At 44.2% G+C, this 19,357-nt stretch overlaps 1 protein-coding gene across 1 annotated transcript in view; it reads left to right on the top strand.

Annotated features, from left to right (window-relative positions):
• The window catches only part of ABTB3 (ankyrin repeat and BTB domain containing 3), a 163,677-nt gene that overhangs the window by 126,996 nt on the left and 17,324 nt on the right, over positions 1–19,357 (top strand). The window contains exons 5-11 of the mRNA XM_066550567.1: positions 2,579–2,744; positions 6,128–6,217; positions 9,388–9,489; positions 10,593–10,686; positions 10,805–10,940; positions 12,569–12,789; positions 14,210–14,388. Of these exons, the coding sequence (XP_066406664.1) occupies positions 2,579–2,744; positions 6,128–6,217; positions 9,388–9,489; positions 10,593–10,686; positions 10,805–10,940; positions 12,569–12,789; positions 14,210–14,388 (988 nt within the window). The remainder of the gene's footprint in view (positions 1–2,578; positions 2,745–6,127; positions 6,218–9,387; positions 9,490–10,592; positions 10,687–10,804; positions 10,941–12,568; positions 12,790–14,209; positions 14,389–19,357) is intronic.

Genomic DNA, 19,357 nt, shown 5'->3' on the forward strand with positions numbered 1-19,357 from the left:
TCAGACTTTTTCAGCGCTGGTGTGCTACCTGCTGTGCAGCCCAGGCATTCCTCTGCATCCATGTTATTGTTGCATTTGTTGCATATTGTTTTTACAGCTGTAGCACCCTGCAGCCCTTGGACCAAGACACTTATCCCCCCAGCTGATTGAGGAGTACTGATTTGCTGATACTAAATATCAACACAAATTTATGGCTCTCCTTCCTTGACTATAGTAAGCAGGTGAACTGACTCACTTTCAGGAGACCAGAGCCAGTTCATGGAGGAGTTCCTGATGATTTTTGAACCCATGCCAGAGTAGAGATCTGGGGAGCCCATACAGGCTAGCTGTGATAGGTCCTTGTTCCTCTTTCCTCCTTTCTGTGGGTGTGCAACCCAGGTCAAAGTTTGCCTTTTTTTTGAAGAGGAGATGATCAGCTATCGTTTTCATGCACTGAGCTGGGCTGACATCAGTGGAGCTCTGTCAGAGTCTGACCCATTTTATTCAGTGTATGTTACATACCTCAGTACAAATGATGAAGCAGTGAGTTAACACAGGCAGTGATTCATAGCAACAGACACCTCTGCAGAGGATGTCTAATCTTTCCATAGCTGCACTTTGCTGAGGAACCACCTCGTTTCCAGCCCAAAATCATCTGGGTATGCCATCTGCAGCTGAGAGGTCTCTCCTCCGTGCACCAAAACCCCCACCACCTAAGTTCTGAGCATGCTTTATCTTTGCCATGCCATAAAGGAGGGCACAGATGATCTCCAGTATCTCATGCTATGGGGACAGCAAGCACCAAATGTTGCTGTAGCTCTTGTGTCAGAGATGTGCCATGTAGTGTGAATGCATTTAGCCTCGATTGCTCCCATGGATGTCAGTGTCAGTGAGCTCAGCCCTGCATATGTCTGTGCTGGTTTTGCTTTTTACTTAAACTCAGTCAGAAAGTACTGCAGAAAACCCAGCCTTGCTGTGTGTTGCTTTCTCCCTCTCTGCTTTGGGCACGTTGCTGGTGCAGAATCTGTTATTGCTGTTGCAGTGTGTTTATTGTGACTCAGTGTTGTGCATTAATCTTGCAGCATCCTGTGGTGATGGAATGTCATCCTTGTTCCCCAAGTGGTGATATTCCAAGCATACCTTTTTTGCATTCTTAGGAGAGGAATTTTTTTATCAGTCAAAACCCAAACTGAGCAGCAGAATGAGCATCAGCAAAACACCTGGCGTCCTCCGGACTGGTTGAGGCCCAGAACAGCAGAGAGCAAGTCTGAGATCAGATACTGGTTTCAAACCTGTAGGAACTTTGATCAAAACACTTTGTATTTTGCATATCACTTTCCTTCCTCTCTTGAAAGAGGAAGAGCAGCAGCTATTGCTACATGCCACTGCTTCTATATAAACAGTGTATTTGTTGCATAGTGCTGTTAAATATTAAGCAGTGTTATATATTTTATAAAGGTCTGATAAAGCACTTTGAAGAAGAAATTTAAATGATAGTGATGTGCTGTTTCTATTTCTCTTTTGATTTGCTGGGGTTTTTTACATATGAAATAGAAAAACAAATATTTGATGTATGCTTGACTTTTCCACTTTTGATCTCTGTTTTGTTTTTCCTTCAATAGTAGTCCGTCATTTTCTGACCTAGCATTTTTGCAGATTTAAAGCGGTGTTTTTCCAAAGAGTCCTTTATCCAAGTTCACACCAAAAGCGCTGTGGATTTGGACTCCACCCTCTGCTCCAGACACTCCTCAGCATGAAAAAAAAGCAAATCTGTCTTTTAGCAAGATGAAACCAACTTGGATAAACATTAGATTTGAATTGCCTGGCTCTCTCTGGAGCTGTAGATTCACATCTTGGCTAAATAACTCCTAGCCTTTCTTTCATTTGAAATGAATATCAGTTCACAGTTTGAAGATCTTTTGAATAAGACCTTAAGAGAATGACATCCTGTCTGTTAGACACAACCAGCAAGGATTTGTGTTTTGCCATGACTGCCTGGCAAGTCCATGGTGGACTTATGCACATGTGGCCCTGCTTGCATCACATGGACCAGAGGTTCTGCTCAACCTCAGCCAGCCTGTGATTCTGTGACTTGCACTTTGTGCTCCAGAAAAGCTTCCCTATTACTGGGACTATGCTGGTAAGATCCTTGAAGGTGTTTGGAGTGACATTATTTTCTCTTTGGTCTACGATTGTCAACGATTATACATCCATTTGATGTAAGTTCAAAGCTTACTGAAGTCATTGGAAGTTTTCAGGGATCAGGGGAATTGGATAACCTTGCCATGCAGAGACAAAACTTGTGGTAAAAATGTATTGTGCATTGCCTAAACAGGGAAACAAAATCAAGTGAAAGCTGCGCTTTTCCCCCCCAGTTTTTATTGAAATTTATAACTTGTCCCATGAAAGATAGACCAAGGGCAGTCTCCCATTAGCTCGCATTATCATTTCCCATTCAGCAATTTCCTTGCACATGCAGGTCAAAGGAGAATGGATGCGTGCATAACCTAAATCCTTCAAAACCAGGGCACAGTATTATTTTCCTTGTGTGGTCTGTCCGCTGCTTGTCCTCTGAGGGAGTTGGTTTCTCCCCCTGCAGGATCGACGACTGTTTCTGTGCCTCTCGGAAGCTGGATGCAGTTGCCACCGAGGCCAAGTTCAAGCAAGACCTGGGTTTCCGGATGCTCAACTGCGGCCGGACGGATCTGGTTAAGCAAGCCATATCCCTGCTGGGGCCGGATGGGATCAACAGCATGAGTGAGCAGGTAACAGCATGGACATTCATGGAAGCAGCTGTGGAATGGGAGAGTTTTGTCTGCTTGTCACAGGAAATGAGCCCCAGCTTTCAGCTCTACATAGACAGGACCCTAATGCTTCCCCTTCATTGAGTTAAAGCACTGCCAGGTGAACATCCACGTTAAGTGAGGTTGTTTTGAGTTGTATTGATTTGCCAGTACTGAGGTAACTCAGCATGAGGGTGACTGCATCCCCTGAAATATCCTTAACAGTGACCTGAGTCAAGTGAAGGCAGAGGAAGATCCCAAGAGAGCTTAGTGTTGAGCTGAATACTTGAAACTGCTTCAGAGCTGTGCACAGTGCTGTGAGACAGGGCTTCGTGAAGTGAGCAGCCTTGCACGGCACACAGCTCTGGGATCTGTCACCACTTCATGTGCACCACCCAGCCTGTCAGTGAATGGTTAATTGCTGATGCTGTTTAATGGATTTCAGTCCAGTTTGAACCTCGCAGACGTTAAAGTATCTCTGCAGTTACCCCTCCACTGGTTATCGTGGCCAACATCCACCAGTTGAAAAGCCTAAATTTCCTTGGAGAAGGCCCTTCCGTGATGCTGGTGGTTGTGCCTGGGGTTAAAGCTGCCCTCTGCAGCTGCCTACTGGCAGCTGTCTGCAGGGCCATAGTGCTCACCAAGGTGGTTCCGCCTTCCCAGAGGGAGATGATGGCTATGAATACTAGCCTTTCCTTTGGAAATAGAGTCCCCTGACCTTTCTGGTGGCCCTGATGAAAGTTTATTGCTGCGTGTTCCCAGAGCTGTGCCATCATTTTTGACAGGAGCCAGGTGGCTGCCACCTCTCAGGTGGTCACGAGGGACAAGAGCTGGAGTGTTCATGGGTTTAGGTCTTCTGAGATGAAAGCTATTCCAGGAATGTGAATTATATTGCTGTTCAGTAGCTTCAGTCTGAGTTAGTATTGTGGATTCATCTGAGAAAAGCTTTGGAAGAGGGCAATGCTTCCTGAAAAAAATATAGTATTGGACTGCTCATTCCAAGGTTCATACTTTTTAAAATTATTGTTATTTTAAGTTAGTCTGAACCTGGAAACTTCTCACAGCATATTTCCTCAGTCCTCCAGGCTGAAAACTGGGAACACTCTGGCTTGATTCATCAAAGTACCTAATCATATGCTTAACTCTGAGCACATGCTTTTACATCCTATTTGAGTGAAAGTTAAGCCTGTACTTAAATGTTTTGCTGGATCAAATGTCCCACATCTTGCAGGATCCCACATCTTGCAGGACAGAGCCCTAAGTCATACAAGCTGAAAGAAAGACAGTAATTTCACATTTTGCCAAAAGCCGAATGCCCCTTGTGTTGATTGTATACATTGTTACTGTGTTCCTGTGCATGCTTCGAACACTAATGATGGGCTTATTAAAAATCCATTCCTCCCACGTGCAGAGAGCGGGGTGAGTGGTGCTGCAGCACAAGGCTGAGCTGCAGGGCAAGCCTGGGGGGACTGGCAGAGGCAAAAGCAACTGGGACAGCAGTGCAAGTGAAGGGGAGGTTAAAATCCTCATTAACTCTTTAAAACCCTGACACTGCAGCATAACATTCTGGGTCCCTTTTTGTCAGTGTTAAGTCCTCGTTCAGCTGCAGCAGGATCAGGACCTCTTGTGTGGTTCCCAGGCTGAGCTTTTGCTCTCGATGTTGCTGCAGGACTCCTCACTGTGGCTGCCCACGTGCTGTGTCTTGCAGGGGGAGCCCCAGCACTGGGGCTCAGATTGGTTTTCAGATTCTTTTCTACAGATCTGATTAGACCCCTTGTGCTCAATGAACACTTGAATTAATTATCCAGTGATGCCACTTACAGAAACTGAAAAATCAGTTGAAGGAACATGTATTTAATTTTAAGCTGCTACCCCATCCTCATGTTCCAAGGCCCAAGCACAATTTTTTTGTAATTTGCGTGGTCCTGTTTGTTCCCGTAGTGTTTACTGACTGCCAAAGGAAATCTTTTGCCACTGGCTGTGGCTGAAGTCCTTTCAAATTCTCTTTGCAAATAGCTTCAAGTCACCCAAGAACTCTTCTTGCCTAGGGTGAACTTATTTTTTCTCAATAATGGCATGAGGACCCAAGTGCTTATTCCATGAGTACACTGCAGATTGGATCCTGTGAAATGCTCCATGTCTTTCAGGGAGGACCTAAGGACCTTGCAGGCATAAACATTAATTTATATTGTCTCTACAGGAGCAGCCTTTCCATACCTAAGCACCCACTACCTTTAGCCCTTCATACAAACAAGAAAACTGGGGTAGCTCAGCAAAAACAGTGATGCTGGGCTCTTGCTAGGAAGAGCAGTGTCACAGCTCAGTGTCTGGCCAGGACAGGTACCTCCAGTTTCCCTGAAAATAACTTCCCTTCACAGCAGCACTTGGGTTAAAGAGCAAATGGACTGTGGTCTGACAGCAGATTTACTGGGGGACCTCAAGGCAGGCTGTAAATATGCATCAGAGGTAGCTGCATGCTTCAGGAGATTTACTGCAAAGCAACTGGTGGCTGTTGGTCAATCCCCCCTACTGTATTTAATAAGCAGCTTTTGCTGTTATAATTTGCAGTAGGTTTAATAATTTTGTTCATGGTTTCATCTGGACTCATTACCAAAGCCACAGCAGTACTTCCCTAAAGGGAAATGGTGATCAGCCATAGCAGGTATTTCAGATTAATACAAATTGCATTGTGGTGATTCTGTAGTGAAGGGTTACTTAATTCACTTTTTCTCCAAGCAGGGCTGTGTTTTCCTAGAGCCAGTAAGTTGCAACAAAGCTGTCTGGCATTTCATTTGAAATTAAGTCCATGTTTGTTAGGGAGTGCTATACAAAACCTTGACATTTCCAGCCCCTTACCGTATCCATGTTGAAAAAGCTGTGCTCAAATCTGACTGATCTTAAAAGGAGCTTGAGATGTTTTAAAGGCTCTTTTAGTAATTGAAAAGTTAGGTTTTAAGACACTCTGATCATAGAAAACTGAATAGAATTCTTGTCTTTCTAAAATACCAGTGGAAATAATGGTTGCTTTGGTGAAAACATGTCTCTTTTGGGGCTCCAAAGACAAAAGTGCTCAGTTTAGTATACGATGGAGGTGAGGCTGGCAAGCCTAGTTTCACTCACCATGCTGAGGACAACATGAAAAATACAAGCAGTAAGCACAAGTGACAACAAAAATGGAGATTTTTACCAAAATGTTTGACTTTTGCTAGTCTGAGGGGCATGTTTGTCGCAGAGGTAATGGCTTTCATTAAATACATGCTGTTAGTCTTGATGATATATACTTAAATAATTGTTTTTAAAAATCAAAGAGAGTTCTGTGTTAAATTTGTCAATTCCTTTGTTTTTTAACTCCAAAAAATGACTAGGGCATGACTCCACTGATGTATGCTTGTGTCAGGGGTGATGAGGCTATGGTGCAGATGCTGCTAGATGCTGGAGCAGATCTGAATGCTGAGGTGAGGACTTTTTGTTGGTTGTATCTTTTTTCTGTTGTTTGTTTACATCTTAAATTACCCACTGGAAATGTAGGGGAGCAAAAATCTCAAGCATGAAAAAGAAAACAAATCTGTTTTATCTGGGTATTGGGACCACTTGAAATGATCAGTGAAATCAAATGGCATTAGGTTAACACTGGGATTCACTGCACAGAAGGGGTCCAGTCACTGGAGTTAACCCACAGGTAACAGTGATTTAGTTGTGTTTGCACACTGCAAATGAATACAGGCGTTAATTGGCACTAGCCCTGAGCCCCACTCTAATGCTATCAAAAGGACTCACTGAATCTCAGCTGACTTACAATGAAGAAGATGAAAGAAACACCCATCTGGTAACTTGCCAAAGCTCAGCATTTCTATGCATATGGATGTTCCAAGTAAGCATCCCAGGGACACAAGAGCCATATAGGTTCCATTGTTTTGTTTTACCAAGTGCCTTGGGCTAAAAACTGTTGGATGAGGAGCTTGAAGCTTCCAGAATATAAATGTCTCATTGATGAATGCATATCACAAACTCAGACAATCTGTCCACCAAGCAGATTGTTGTCCAACCCAGTGCAATGCAGGTATGTACATTTTTTTAAGAGTCATTTGAAAATCCGTGAAGAGTTGTTAATGATTCCAGTTTCAATTTGTTGAGGTCATGAGTAAATTAAGCTGTCTGCTTCACTTATCTGTGTTCCATCTGTTCTGTTTGGACTTGAGCGAGCTGATAAATTGGAGTCACTACTTCAGACAGACGTTTTGCACTTTTAAAACATCCAGTTTAAAAAATAGAAACTGATGTCAGCCATAGGAGACTGACAGTGTTACTACCATGTTGTGAAATCAGCTGGTGATTTCAGTTCCCCACAGCCAAGCACACAACCCTCAAAGCTGGCAGTAACTGAATGATTGAACCCCTAGTCAGACCAAAGACTGGATGGGCAGGGAGGCTGATCTCTTCCTTAACCCTGCCTTGTGGCTCAGATGGGAAGTGGCATTATTTGGTTCCTAGGACAAATTTTCATTAGGAGCAGTCCTCCCAATTGCTCCAGTAATCTTCCAGGCTTGAATCAAATGCAAATTTAAACAGTTTTGTCTTCCTCAAACTGCTGACATATGAGAGAATAACTCCAGTGAGGAATGTGAACCTCCCCAATTCACTGCTGTAGAGTGTTTGCTCTAAAATCAAATGAAAACACTTTTGGACAAGAACTGTGAATAATTATGGCGTGCAATTATACGATGATTTGTGCACACCACAACCAACTGTGCAAATTGGGCAATTATGGCAAAAAAAAGGCAAATCAACCATGAACAAAAATAAATACTCTGTCAGGTGCTGCATAATTTTCTCCCTTTCACTTTGCAAATTTGTTTCCAAAAGTAGCCTCAAATGCTGGGCACCTCCCTTTTTGATTGCCCAGCCTTAGTGAAAATGGACTAATTTCCAGATGTGCTGAGAAGCTGCAGTTTGCTCTGTACTCAGTGGGACCTGTAGCTGCTCAGCCAGTCTCATCCTTAAAAGCTTATCCAGGCACAGGTCTTTTGCAAACACTGTGTTGGAGAGAATTCTGACTCGCAAAAAAAAAAAAAAAACCAAAAAAAAACCAAAACCGAAACAAAACACCCAAGAAAAACCAACAAAACAAAAAAGGAGCAAAGGAGTTTAAATGACTTCATTTTCTTTGCTGCTTTCCATGGACTGCCCCAAACAGTGGTGGGAACCATGCTTGAGGAGGAGCTGGGTGCATTCACGGAGCCATGGTCCTGCCCATCCTTTCCCTCTGCTGCTCTTGCTCCACATCCCAAACCCCAAGGCTTGAGCTGCTCAATCCTATCCTTGTGACCCAGCCCAGCCCCTAAGGAGCCCTGTGTCCTTGTTCAGAGGCCAGCACACTCCTTGTGGTGCCCTTTGAGCTCTCTGTTTGGCAAATCTGGGTGGTAACAGCCAGGTGCTGGTGCAGATCTGGCAAGCTGTGGGATCTGCATGCACGGGTCTTCAGATTTTGCCCTCATCCCTGTCCTTGGGACTGAGGGCCTGCATCTAGCAAAACGCTGCGTGTGGCACTTGGAAATGTGAGCTGCTGCTGGAACTGGATATTTAATGACTGGCCCTGCTCCCCTGTATGGATTAAAGTGCTTCAGACAAGGTAGTGAAAGCAGAGCTGGCTGATGAGACAGAGAGATGGTGCATCTTTTACTCTGATTTTAGTCCTCCTCTGAAGATCAATAACAAGATTTTGAATTTTAGTGTCACACTCCATCTGAGTGCACAGCCTTGGATTGCAAATGTTCATTAGATTCTACCAGCTCTGTGAACCTCATCAATATTAATACCCCCATCTTTAAGACAGGGAAACTGAAGCAAAGAATGGTTATTCATCTTCCCCAATGTCTACATTAGAGGCACCAGGCACTAAGGCATAGAAAATAGAAGGAGCAACCTGAAGAATAGCATTTTGTTTTCTAAGGATATAGTTTGCATCTCTTTTAACTGTCACCACCCCGCACTTTTAGCTCAACTCAGACAGGAGAAGGCAGTAAAAGGAGATTTTCTTAAACATTTCTGAAGTGGCACTCTGCCCCATCACTTTTCAGACTTTTTTTTCCCCTCTGGTGAGAGAGGAAGAGCCTGGGAGAATGCTTGCAAACTCCAGGGTAGGGCTTGTGATGTGTCTTTCATGACAGCAGTGACAAAAGTACTGATTTAAGTGCAAAGAAATTTGGCTGGGCCTGGAGCAATCCCAAGACCCAGGGCTGTTGGTACATGGCCTGGTGAAGTTAATGGGAGTGGTCTTTAGCTGTAAATGTTCTGATCCATCCTTACTTCCCCAGTGTGTGCTGTTATAACCAGCTGTGGATGTTTTGCCCTTGTGCAAAAGAATCTGGTGGCCAGTGGTTTAGATGGAGCTACAGTAGTTGGTAAAAGACTTCATTTGGTAAGAACTCAAATCAAGCTGTCAAATCAGCACAAACAGTTTTAATATTGAGAAAAATTTTGCAGTAAAAAAAATGAAGCCAATCATTTTTTAAAGCACCTTTCCCAGGTTTTCTATTTCACTTATTCCCTCACATGCCTGGCTTTCAGGCAAGTTGAATTTTGTTACATATAGCTCTTTAAAAAAATAACTTTAATTTGTTTATAGGTTGTCAGTACTGCTCATAAATACCCATCCGTCCACCCTGAGACCCGCCATTGGACAGCTCTGACATTTGCTGTGTTGCATGGACATATTCCTGTAGTTCAGGTATTATTGTATTTCCCTACCTGCATCTCATTCTTTCTTTTTTCTCCTCTTCAGTTCTAATTACATCCATCTCAAACCAGCATCCTCTTGTCATACTCATATTGGTTACTTCTGCTTCAAGAGTGTACTGATACATGATAGACTTTCAAAGAGAATATGGTGTTCAAAACTTAACCAATATGAGGCTTAAACAGGACAATTTTAAAGCAGAGTTGCACCAAAGAAAGTCTGACAACTCCTTGTGCTCCTTCCTGACCACTTGTTTTATGTGTTTGTTTATTCATTCATTGCACTTTCTTACACTGTAATATTCTAGCAAACACAAAACTGCTGCCTTGGTGGGAGAGAGGTGGACAGCAGCCCTCGTGCTGCTCCAGAGGGGGAGAATCCCTGACTCTCCTTAGCCCATCCAGGTGTCATGTGGGATGTGCTGGTTCCGTGCTTTGGCATCTCAAAAGTTGGGAACGTTTATTCTTCAAAACAGCTGTGTCTGTGACACACTCAAGCACCAAAACTTTGAAGGCCTTAAGACAGAAATGGCCAAGAGGGGGCTGGAGCACAGGCTCCATCCTGCTCTCCTTGGCCACTTTTGTTTTCAGCACTGCTGCTACTTACGTGGAAGTGTCCCCGATGGAGACCACAGCTTTTGGACTCATTGCTGTAATTGGTTCTTAAGAATGGCCTTTCTTTTGGCCATGTCTTCATATAAAAGATGGAGACAATTGAAATCTGATCCATTTTTGGATGGTGCTGTGCTTCTAGAAGACCATGAAGGAAGGATGCTTGTCGGGCTAACTTTCTTCCATCTCCAGTGCATTACTTCCTAACACTGACCTTATCCCATTTCCCATCAAAAATGCTGGGTTACACTTTTTTGGCTCTGAAGTTGGACGCTGGAGCTTCTGATGTTTGGCAGCGTAAAATGAGCGAAAAAAGGAATGAATTTGCCTCTGTGAAACAATGGGTAGAATTTGCATGTCACGTGTTTCCATTGTATTGGGTTTGCAGATAACAAGAAGCATTAGATTCTCATTTGTCACTATTCATGAACTCTTCAGAGTGTGATACCCCCAGATGCTCTAAATGGTGAATTTTCTTTCTAGCTATTGCTGGATGCTGGAGCAAAGGTAGAAGGTTCCTTAGAACATGGAGAGGAAAATTATTCTGAAACTCCTTTACAGCTGGCAGCAGCGGCTGGTAAGGACTTTCCTTTCTTCCTTCCTCCCATTGTAACAATTCCTCAGCTGGGATCTGTGGTTTCGGTGAGCAAATACTGGATTTCAAAAGGAGTAAAATTGCATCTCTTGCCTTGCAGGAAATTTTGAACTGGTCAGTTTGCTGTTGGAGCGAGGAGCTGACCCCATGATAGGAACAATGTACAGGAATGGCATTTCCATGACTCCACAAGGTGACATGAACTCTTTCAGTCAGGCTGCTGCACATGGACACAGGTAGAGTGGGAACAAGTCTAGTGGCATCCTTTAAGTGCTACTTTTTTGCCTGGGCATCCAATTTGAGCAGATGGGTGAAATTTCTGCATGAACAATTGAACATGCCACCAGCTGAGCAGAGATGTAAGGCTTTCTGCTAGCATGTGAATTAAACCAGTTGGTGGTACAAGCTCTGTTTTGATTTCTGATGTAAAAAAAAAAAAAGGAAGGGGACTTCTTGTGGTATGTTCAAAGCAGTGGTTGTTAAATGGCAGCTGATGTGACAGCGGAGAGGAATGTCAAAAACATTCCTTCTGAATTTCTTGATATTTTTCTCAGGTTTGAGTGAATTGTGTCTGTACTGCTGCAGCCTTAATTTTGTTGAATAGATTTTCTGCATCTATGTTTACTGTAAAGTCCTGTGTGTCTTAATGTTGTTTGTATGCTGCAAATATAAAAAAAAAAGAACTACTGAGATGAGCACCTGGCATGCATGACCTTGCAACGCTCAGGAGTTGACTGCAGTGTAATGAATTAGTATCATGATCTTCACACTCCTACTTTTCTGATTGTAGCCATCCAGAGGAACATAGATACAGGTTAGAGACAGTACCTACCGTGTGTTTGCTTAGAGACGAGCTGCCAGTCTAACAACACGCTCATGGCACGTCAGGGTGGGTTCAACAGCTCTGTCCATCTGGAGCCTGCGAGGGATCCCTGGCACAGACGGGACACTTTGCGTGTTGAAGACTCACATTCAGTCAGTGTGAATGGAAGCCACAGGCCTGAGGAGAACCTGGGGCTCTCTGTGGCTTGGTTGCTGGCTGTCCACGTCACAGACTCTAACTCCTGTGTTCCTACCTGTATAACACTCACACACATCTCCTTCCTTCCATCTCTGCCCTAAATTAGTTTGTGACACACCATGCTGCAGTGTAAGTGGGAGCAGGGGGGACACTGGCATAAAGGAGGGTGGGCTGGGAGCCAGCCTGGTTTCTCTTCTCACAGCTGCAAAACCAAGGGAAACTACTGAGGTTGATGAGTTATTCTGGTGTGAACCTGAGGGCACAAAGTCTCTGAGTTTGGGTTTTGTTATTTGATGGCCCAGCTGGATCAGTGGCTTTGTAGAGTAGTCCCAGCTGTGCTTGAACCTGCCCTGACTGGCCTTGTTGAATGTCTAGCTGCTCTAGCTTTCCCAGACTGCTTTGAGTGTGAATCGAGTGGTGGTGCTTTCAGTAGCTCCAGGCAGCTCCCTTCTCAGGTGGCTGCCATGGTGGGAGTCCCAAGAGCTTGTCCAGAGGCACCTTGGCCTTCCCTGGTTGCTAAAGAAGTCTTGAGTCACGTTTAGCTCACGAGTCTTTGTTCCCACAAGATGCTGCCCCTCATGCAACATCTGTGTGGTTCGTGTCACGACAGCAGTGACTTGCAGACGTGTCCCAGGCAGTGCAGGTGGGCTAGCAGGAGCTGTGCTTGCCTTGGGTCTGCTCTCAGCTGGTTCTGCCATTAGCTGGAGTAATTTCTTGGGTAGGTGTCCTAACTTGCCACACAGCAAGTAAGCCCAGTGCAGTCAAAGCCTGGCCACTGACTGCTCTCCCTTTCCTCTCCTCTCCTGCCCCCTCTCTCCCTCTCTGTTGTGCTCTGATTGACAGGAATGTTTTCCGCAAGCTGCTTGCTCAGCCGGAGAAGGAGAAGAGCGATATCCTGTCCCTGGAGGAGATCCTGGCTGAGGGCACGGACTTGCCCGACTCAGCAGCAGCTCCTCTCTGTGCCAGCCGCAACAGCAAGGCCAAGCTGAAGGCCCTGAAGGAGGCCATGTACCACAGCGCCGAGCACGGCTACGTGGACGTCACCATTGACATCCGGAGCATAGGTCAGTGCTGGGTTCCTTCCTCTGCTTCGGCCAGGGAAGGACCACTCTGAGAAACATGTCCCTCTTGATGGGCTGTTGCTTAAACCAGCCACGGTCACATCTTCCTCAAGTCTTTCGGAAAAGAAGGTGGTGGGAGATCTGACAGGTTCCCAGCCCATTCCAGCTCCACAGCACACCCTGTTCAGGGGCCAGTGGCTTTTTTCTGCAGGACACAGTGGTTTCCACCAGGAGCCATCTGCACTGCTGCATGGCAGACTGTAGGTAAGGCTCTGGGGCAGTGTTCAGCTGTCATGGGCCACCTCCAGCTGCTTCTCTTTTGCACTCTGCTTTAAAGCAGTCCACAATTAAAACAACTTTATTTTCTGAGACTGAAGGCAGGAGCAGGGAGCTGACTCCTTGGTATGCCAGCTCTGCCAGTGAGGGACTTGAACATAATACCAGCCCCCTGTGAAGTTGCTTCTGCCTGTGGGTAGGGTGGTTGTGTGACGCAGATGGAAATCGATCTGGACTGTGTGTTTACCATCCCCATTCATCTGTTCGCAGAGAAATAGAGACCCAAGTGCCTGGTGTGCCTCTGCCTGGGGCAGTGCTCCAGTCCTGGGGCCATGGGATGTGGGTCAGAGCGTGCAGTGGACTGTGCAGGCAAAGATCTGGAAATGAATGAGAGGAGAGTGGCAGGGGTGCTCTGCAGGCATTGAACATTTTCTGACGTAGAAGGAAAAACCTTCACTTGCCAAACACTAGGCTTATATTTCCTTCCACTCCATTCTATAAGAGCAGAAAGTAGGTCACATCCAGCCTCATGCCTGCAGAGGTACATTAGCTTCATGTGCTTTCTCGCTCAGTGCATGGGAGCAGTTCCCTTTAACTTCCTGGAGAGTGGCTCTGCCATGACAAGCTGCTTGAAAGGGCTGATCTGCTTAACTCGCTCAGTGCTCTTTAGGGAAAATGCTAATGATCAGGAGAGGACATGGGGTATCACTTAAAGCAAGTTTTAATCTGAAGACCACCAATTTGAATCCAGGTAGGTAGGGACCAAAATCAGTTTTTTTCACCTTTTAATGGCTCTCCAGGGCCACCTTCAAACAAATGAGCTAGTGTAAATCTAGTTTCCAAAAGGCTTTTGCAACGCAGAACACCACAGCAATTACCACAAATTGGTAGTCTCAGCAGAGAAGTTGAAGGCTAGATGAGCAGAGAGACCACAGTATTCTCTCTTAGCATTTGGAGGAAAGCCTCTGTGCAGTAGCTCTGGGATGTACTGATAACCATCAGCCTTCTCAAGTAGGGATAAATAGAAATTTGATTTCTTGAATGATTTGGCAGCTTTCGCTTGAAATCTTAATATCAGTAAAGGTAAAAAAGCAGAAGGGCACATCGTTCCCTGGAGCTGGGAATGAGCTGTGTCCTCTGTGTGCAGGTGTTCCCTGGACGCTGCACACGTGGCTGGAGTCTCTGCGCACGTCCTTCCAGCAGCACCGACGGCCCCTCATCCAGTGCTTGCTCAAGGAGTTCAAGTCCATTCAGGAAGAGGAGTACACTGAGGAGCTCATCACACAAGGGCTGCCTCTGATGTTTGAGATACTGAAGGCCAGCAAGGTAGGATGAAATTGTGTGTTTTAAAGCAAATCACCCTTTTTCCCATCCTGTAAGACATGAAAGCTTGCAATATTATTCTTGAACAGCTCTCTTGACTACACAGGATTATTATTATCTGGATTGATATGTATCTTGGGGTTTTTTCACTGTGGAACCATGGGTTATAAACACACAGGCTAATCACTGCTCCTACTTGAACAGCCTAATAACAGGTGCTAACAGTAAGCTGGAGAGACAACAACAAAAGCTGGTACATAGTGGTGAAATTAAAGTCCAAAAGGGCCATGGCAGTGTGGCAAGAGATGTTGATAACCAAGCCAACCCAAAAAGTAATTTCACCCAGCTTGCTTTACAGAACTATACAACAAAGCTAAAATTCATGTTTATTTTGGATTTCTCTAGCTTGTCATGATTTTATCTTCCCTTCATGTGGGATTTGGACTTCTAAAGCTTGTGAGGAGACTGGTTTCTACGAGCAAAAAAAAGTATAATTTTTTCAAATTTTCTGTGTGTGTGTTTGTACTTGCAGGTTCCCCAGAATTATTCTTTCAGCTGACGTTTTTTTAGCCAAGCAAATCAGACTAACAAAACCTTTCCAAGGAGGTACCATTGAGTATGGAAGTATAATGGCAAAAGGGATGATCATGGAGCTGACAAGGAGAGGGAAATATCTTACCTAGTGAAGAATTAAAAACTTGTTATAACCAATAGTCTCTTCTCTACTGGTCCCCCTGAGAGTCAGTCACTCCCAAGGAATGCCCAGTCACTGTCTACTGCTACCAGAATAACACTGTAGTGATGAAAAGCATCAAAATTATTTGATTGGTGATCTTTTTCCTCACACTCCACAATACATGTCAGTATGGCCTTCTAATTGTTAAACTGAAAGTAAGTAACTTTTATCACCCAACTCTATATGTAACAGCAAGGAGCAAATAATTTTTAGCAATAGCCTAAATAATGTGAAAAGGGGACAGGTTCTGGTATAGGTACTCAATACTAGATATTCCAGACTTCGTATAACTAATGATGGCCTACATGGATTTATTTCTTGTATCTTGCTGCAAAAGCAGGCTTGGACTAGAGTCTTGAGCAAATCCTGCATATTTGTTCCAGTATTGTTCTGATTTTTGCTCCCATGTGCCTTGCCTTTGCAAGGCAATAGTTTGTATTGGATGAGTATTTATGGAGAATATTTTCAGACAGGTTTTAGGAAATTGTTCCAAATCCTAGGATTTGTAGATTCCTTGTTCTGTACTCACTTGGGTTGATGTATGTTCATCCAGAAACTACTAGCAAAGTGCTGTTTGGTTTGAAAGTTGATATGAAGCTAATCATATTGAAAACTTAACAGAGAATAAGTTTAGGCCTTGTAATTTAGGATGAGGAGGGACTTCAATTGCTTTTCTCCTAGGTGGCTGAAGCCAAGGCCAGCAATCATCATTAGAATAAATCATTTGCATAGGATTATATCTTTAGTACATCTACATCTTCCACAGTCTATTGCAGGAGACCTGGATATATAAATAGCTGGATAAATAAGACTGCTACCTTCTGCTTTAGGTTCACTTAGAAACTTAAAATCTGGAGGGGCAAAACAACTGAAGTATCACAAAAACCCTACATGATGAAGAAGAAATCTGTACTGATCTTTATGCTTGCCCCTGGGCCTAGGGGAACTGCCTGTCTTCATGCATATTCACAAACACACACTCACACAGTGTTTCATAGTCTTAGAAAAAGTAATTTATCATTCTGGGACACTCTAAGGGTTTACAAATTGTCTGCAAATGTTATGAATTATTGTGGTGGTCTTGTCCAAATGGCCTCTTACAAAGCTCTCCCAGACAGAAATGAGGAAAGAGACTATTTAGCCCTTTGGAAGGAATCTACATAAATTCATTTGTAGGAGAATGACCCAATAAAAGTTCTCCCTGGTCACTCCATAGAAGGCAGCTGAGGAGAGCTGAGATTTAAAGGATCTTCTGTTCTCCTTCTCTGGAAGGGCTGAGAGCAGAGATTTTTGTGTATACCCACAGAAAAGAAATCTCCTTTAAGAGGTGCAGAAGGGCCATAACTGTGGTTCACATCCCTCTCTCTTGACAGCAAACTGTAAAGCTCTGCATTTTGTAGAGCTGTGGAGAGAGGAGCTTGATTTGCCCACATGGACATGCTTTTCCCTGTGGGTTGGAAACTGTGAGAGAGATTATGACTCTTGCTAAACATCACAGTCTGGCCCAGTACATTTCCTTAATGAGTTTTTCAGGGCAAAAAGTATAAAATAAGCAACTAGGAAGCAGAGAGCCACTTAGCAGTTCTTTGCTGATGTAAAACAAGATGTCCCATTTGCTACATATTGTGATGCTCGGTATATTTTAATTGCATGGCAACTTGCACCTAGTAGAAATGGCATTTTGTGTTCCTATAAATAGTTCCAGCTATCCCATAATCTCAGAACAATCTACTAATATTAATGAGTTGAGACATGAAAGAAGATCTTTTCCTCCCTTCACCAACAGGGAAACTGAGGTAATTAAACAGGCGGATTTTCAGTGTCTCATGGAGTGACAGTCCCAGTCTCAGAGGCTGTGATAACCTGGATAAGCGAGACAGCAATTCATAGTGTTGAGTAATTTGGCCAGAGAAGCTCCCCAAAAATCACATGGAAACATAAGGACAGGTCTCAGGGTAGGAAGCAAACTTTCTGCCCCCACCTTCTACTTTGCACTGTTGTACAAAATGTTCTTGCAGGTTCCCAGGCCATGCAAAAAAAAGGCCAAATGCTATACATCTGAAAATACTAAAGAAAATGTAACCAATACCTACAAGAACAGTGTCAGATACGCGGAATCCCTTTTTTCTTACAGGGTTTATAAAATGCCCGTTTCTAGAGGATACAGGTGTGAGGGTTTATGTGGGAGCTCTGCTAGCACTGGTGTTGGTGACCTGTAGGGTGGCAGGGTGGAACTCCATTCCCATCTATGTGCTGGGATGCTGACAGTAGAAACAAATTTCAAAAATTGCAGAAGTCCTGATGCAGTGACACAGAACAGCAACAAAAATCGGTGAGTCAGGCAAAACTGGCTGAGCTCAAGTCCCTGGGTTTATCGCCTTTCTTCAAGCTGTGAAGTCAGTGGGGGAGAACAGTGTATAGGTTGCACATGGGTTGTTCACTGCTGCACTGAAGCCCTGGAGGAAGTCTTCCAAAAGCACAGCTGGAGGTTTGATACCCAGCTCCTGGTGGCTTCCAGTGGGATGGAGCTCTTTCATTTCCTTTCATCTCTTTAAATGTCTTCTATCAGCTGCACCATTGAGAATTGCATGGGGAGTGGGGAAGTAGCAGTCTTTCCATGCTGCTGAGGCAGAGTTGTGAGGACAGACAGAGAATCCATCTGCAGTTGCTCCCTCTGCAGCTCCTGCTGTCCTGCAGTGAGTTTGGGTCATTACCAAATTAAAGATCAGGGTCAAGGCACTCTGGAAAAAGCAACATCTGTGGTAAAGACATTGAGAGCTCAGTTTGAGGCACCTCTCTTAAAAGCAAGCAAAACCCAAACTGGAAAACTCCAAACAACCAAAAAAATGTTGCTGACACACGATGTTTTTGGGACACTGCATAGGTAGGAAAGGCACTGCCATTTAGGGATGGATTCAGTCTCTTTGGAAGACAAGCACACAAACTAGAAGTGGTTTTGACAGGGCTGTGTGAGGCAGAAGCCAGAGAGTCACTTCTGGGAGTGAGTAGCCATGAGCTAAACTTTAGCTGCTGTGTAGAGCAGAGTTGAGTCCCTCAAAATTAAAATGATGCTGGAGATCTTGTTATGGAAGAATGATAGGAAGATACGACTGAATTGTTGGTATCTGTGTTGTGCTCTTCATGGCCTGGGAAAACTCCCCCAAACTCCCTACTGGAAGCTTTACCTTCCCTCCAGCTGAGGTTGATGTTTGCATCGCCTGAGCTTGACTCTGAGCTGGATTGCCCACCTGCCCCATGTCAGAGGACCATATTTACCTGAGGAGTGCCCCCCACCAAATAGAAGCTTTTAAAAGAGCTATGTGGGGGCTGCATCCAGGTCCATGGGCTTGTACCTGAGGTGAGGCTCGCAGGTCAGCTCTTCTGTTTTTGCAGAGATTCTCCTAAGGATAATACACTGAATGTGCAGAGATGCTTTTGTGTCCTCTGTCTACGAAAATCCTGGAGCTGTTCAGTTTGATCTTGACATTTCCACAACCTGAAAAAACAGACTCAAGCCCACAACCTCGGAAGTTAAACACGTCTGGCCTTTGGAGGAGGTTGAGTTTAGGTTTGCACTGAATTGTCATTAAATAACCCAGCTCCATCCATGTAGATTAGCCAGCACCTTTGCCAGTTGGATGAGGTCAGGAGCCAGTTTCATCTACTGCTTTTTCTGCCCACAGCAATTTATATCAGCTTGTCTTTGGCCTATTTTTTTGAGAAAATACACAATCTTTTAATTCCAAATAATCTCTCTTACAGCTTTCTCCCTTTCCCTCATAAGACCAGTAAGGAAAGGAGCTCTTTGCCATTTCTTTAGATCCTGTGTGGCCATGCATTGCTGAAGGGCATGTGTGAGTCTACATGTGCATTGAGCACATGTGCTGAAGCATTGTCTGAAGCTCCTAGAGGTGCTTCACACCAGGAAAGCTTGGCTTAAGATTATAAGTGTTCCTGCTAGTGTATTGTCTAAGACTAAATCAGCTTGAGAAGTCATAGGAGCAATCCTTCACCGCCATACCTTCATTGCATTCTAAAGGTCTCTCTCCATCCTTCCCATCCATATCTGTCCATGACAACATGTTTATTTTATTTATTTTATTTTAATATTTAGCCCATTAGTGAGGTGTTGGGCAGCCAGGCTTGTTGAAAGATGCAGGAAACTACTTTATAAAGATGTTTTCTCAGGATTTAAAATTCCTGCAGCTTTCGAACCTTTAAAAATGCACCTACAGG

The sequence above is a fragment of the Molothrus aeneus genome, chromosome 5, assembly GCF_037042795.1.
Source record: "Molothrus aeneus isolate 106 chromosome 5, BPBGC_Maene_1.0, whole genome shotgun sequence".
Taxonomy (NCBI): Eukaryota; Metazoa; Chordata; class Aves; order Passeriformes; family Icteridae; genus Molothrus; species Molothrus aeneus.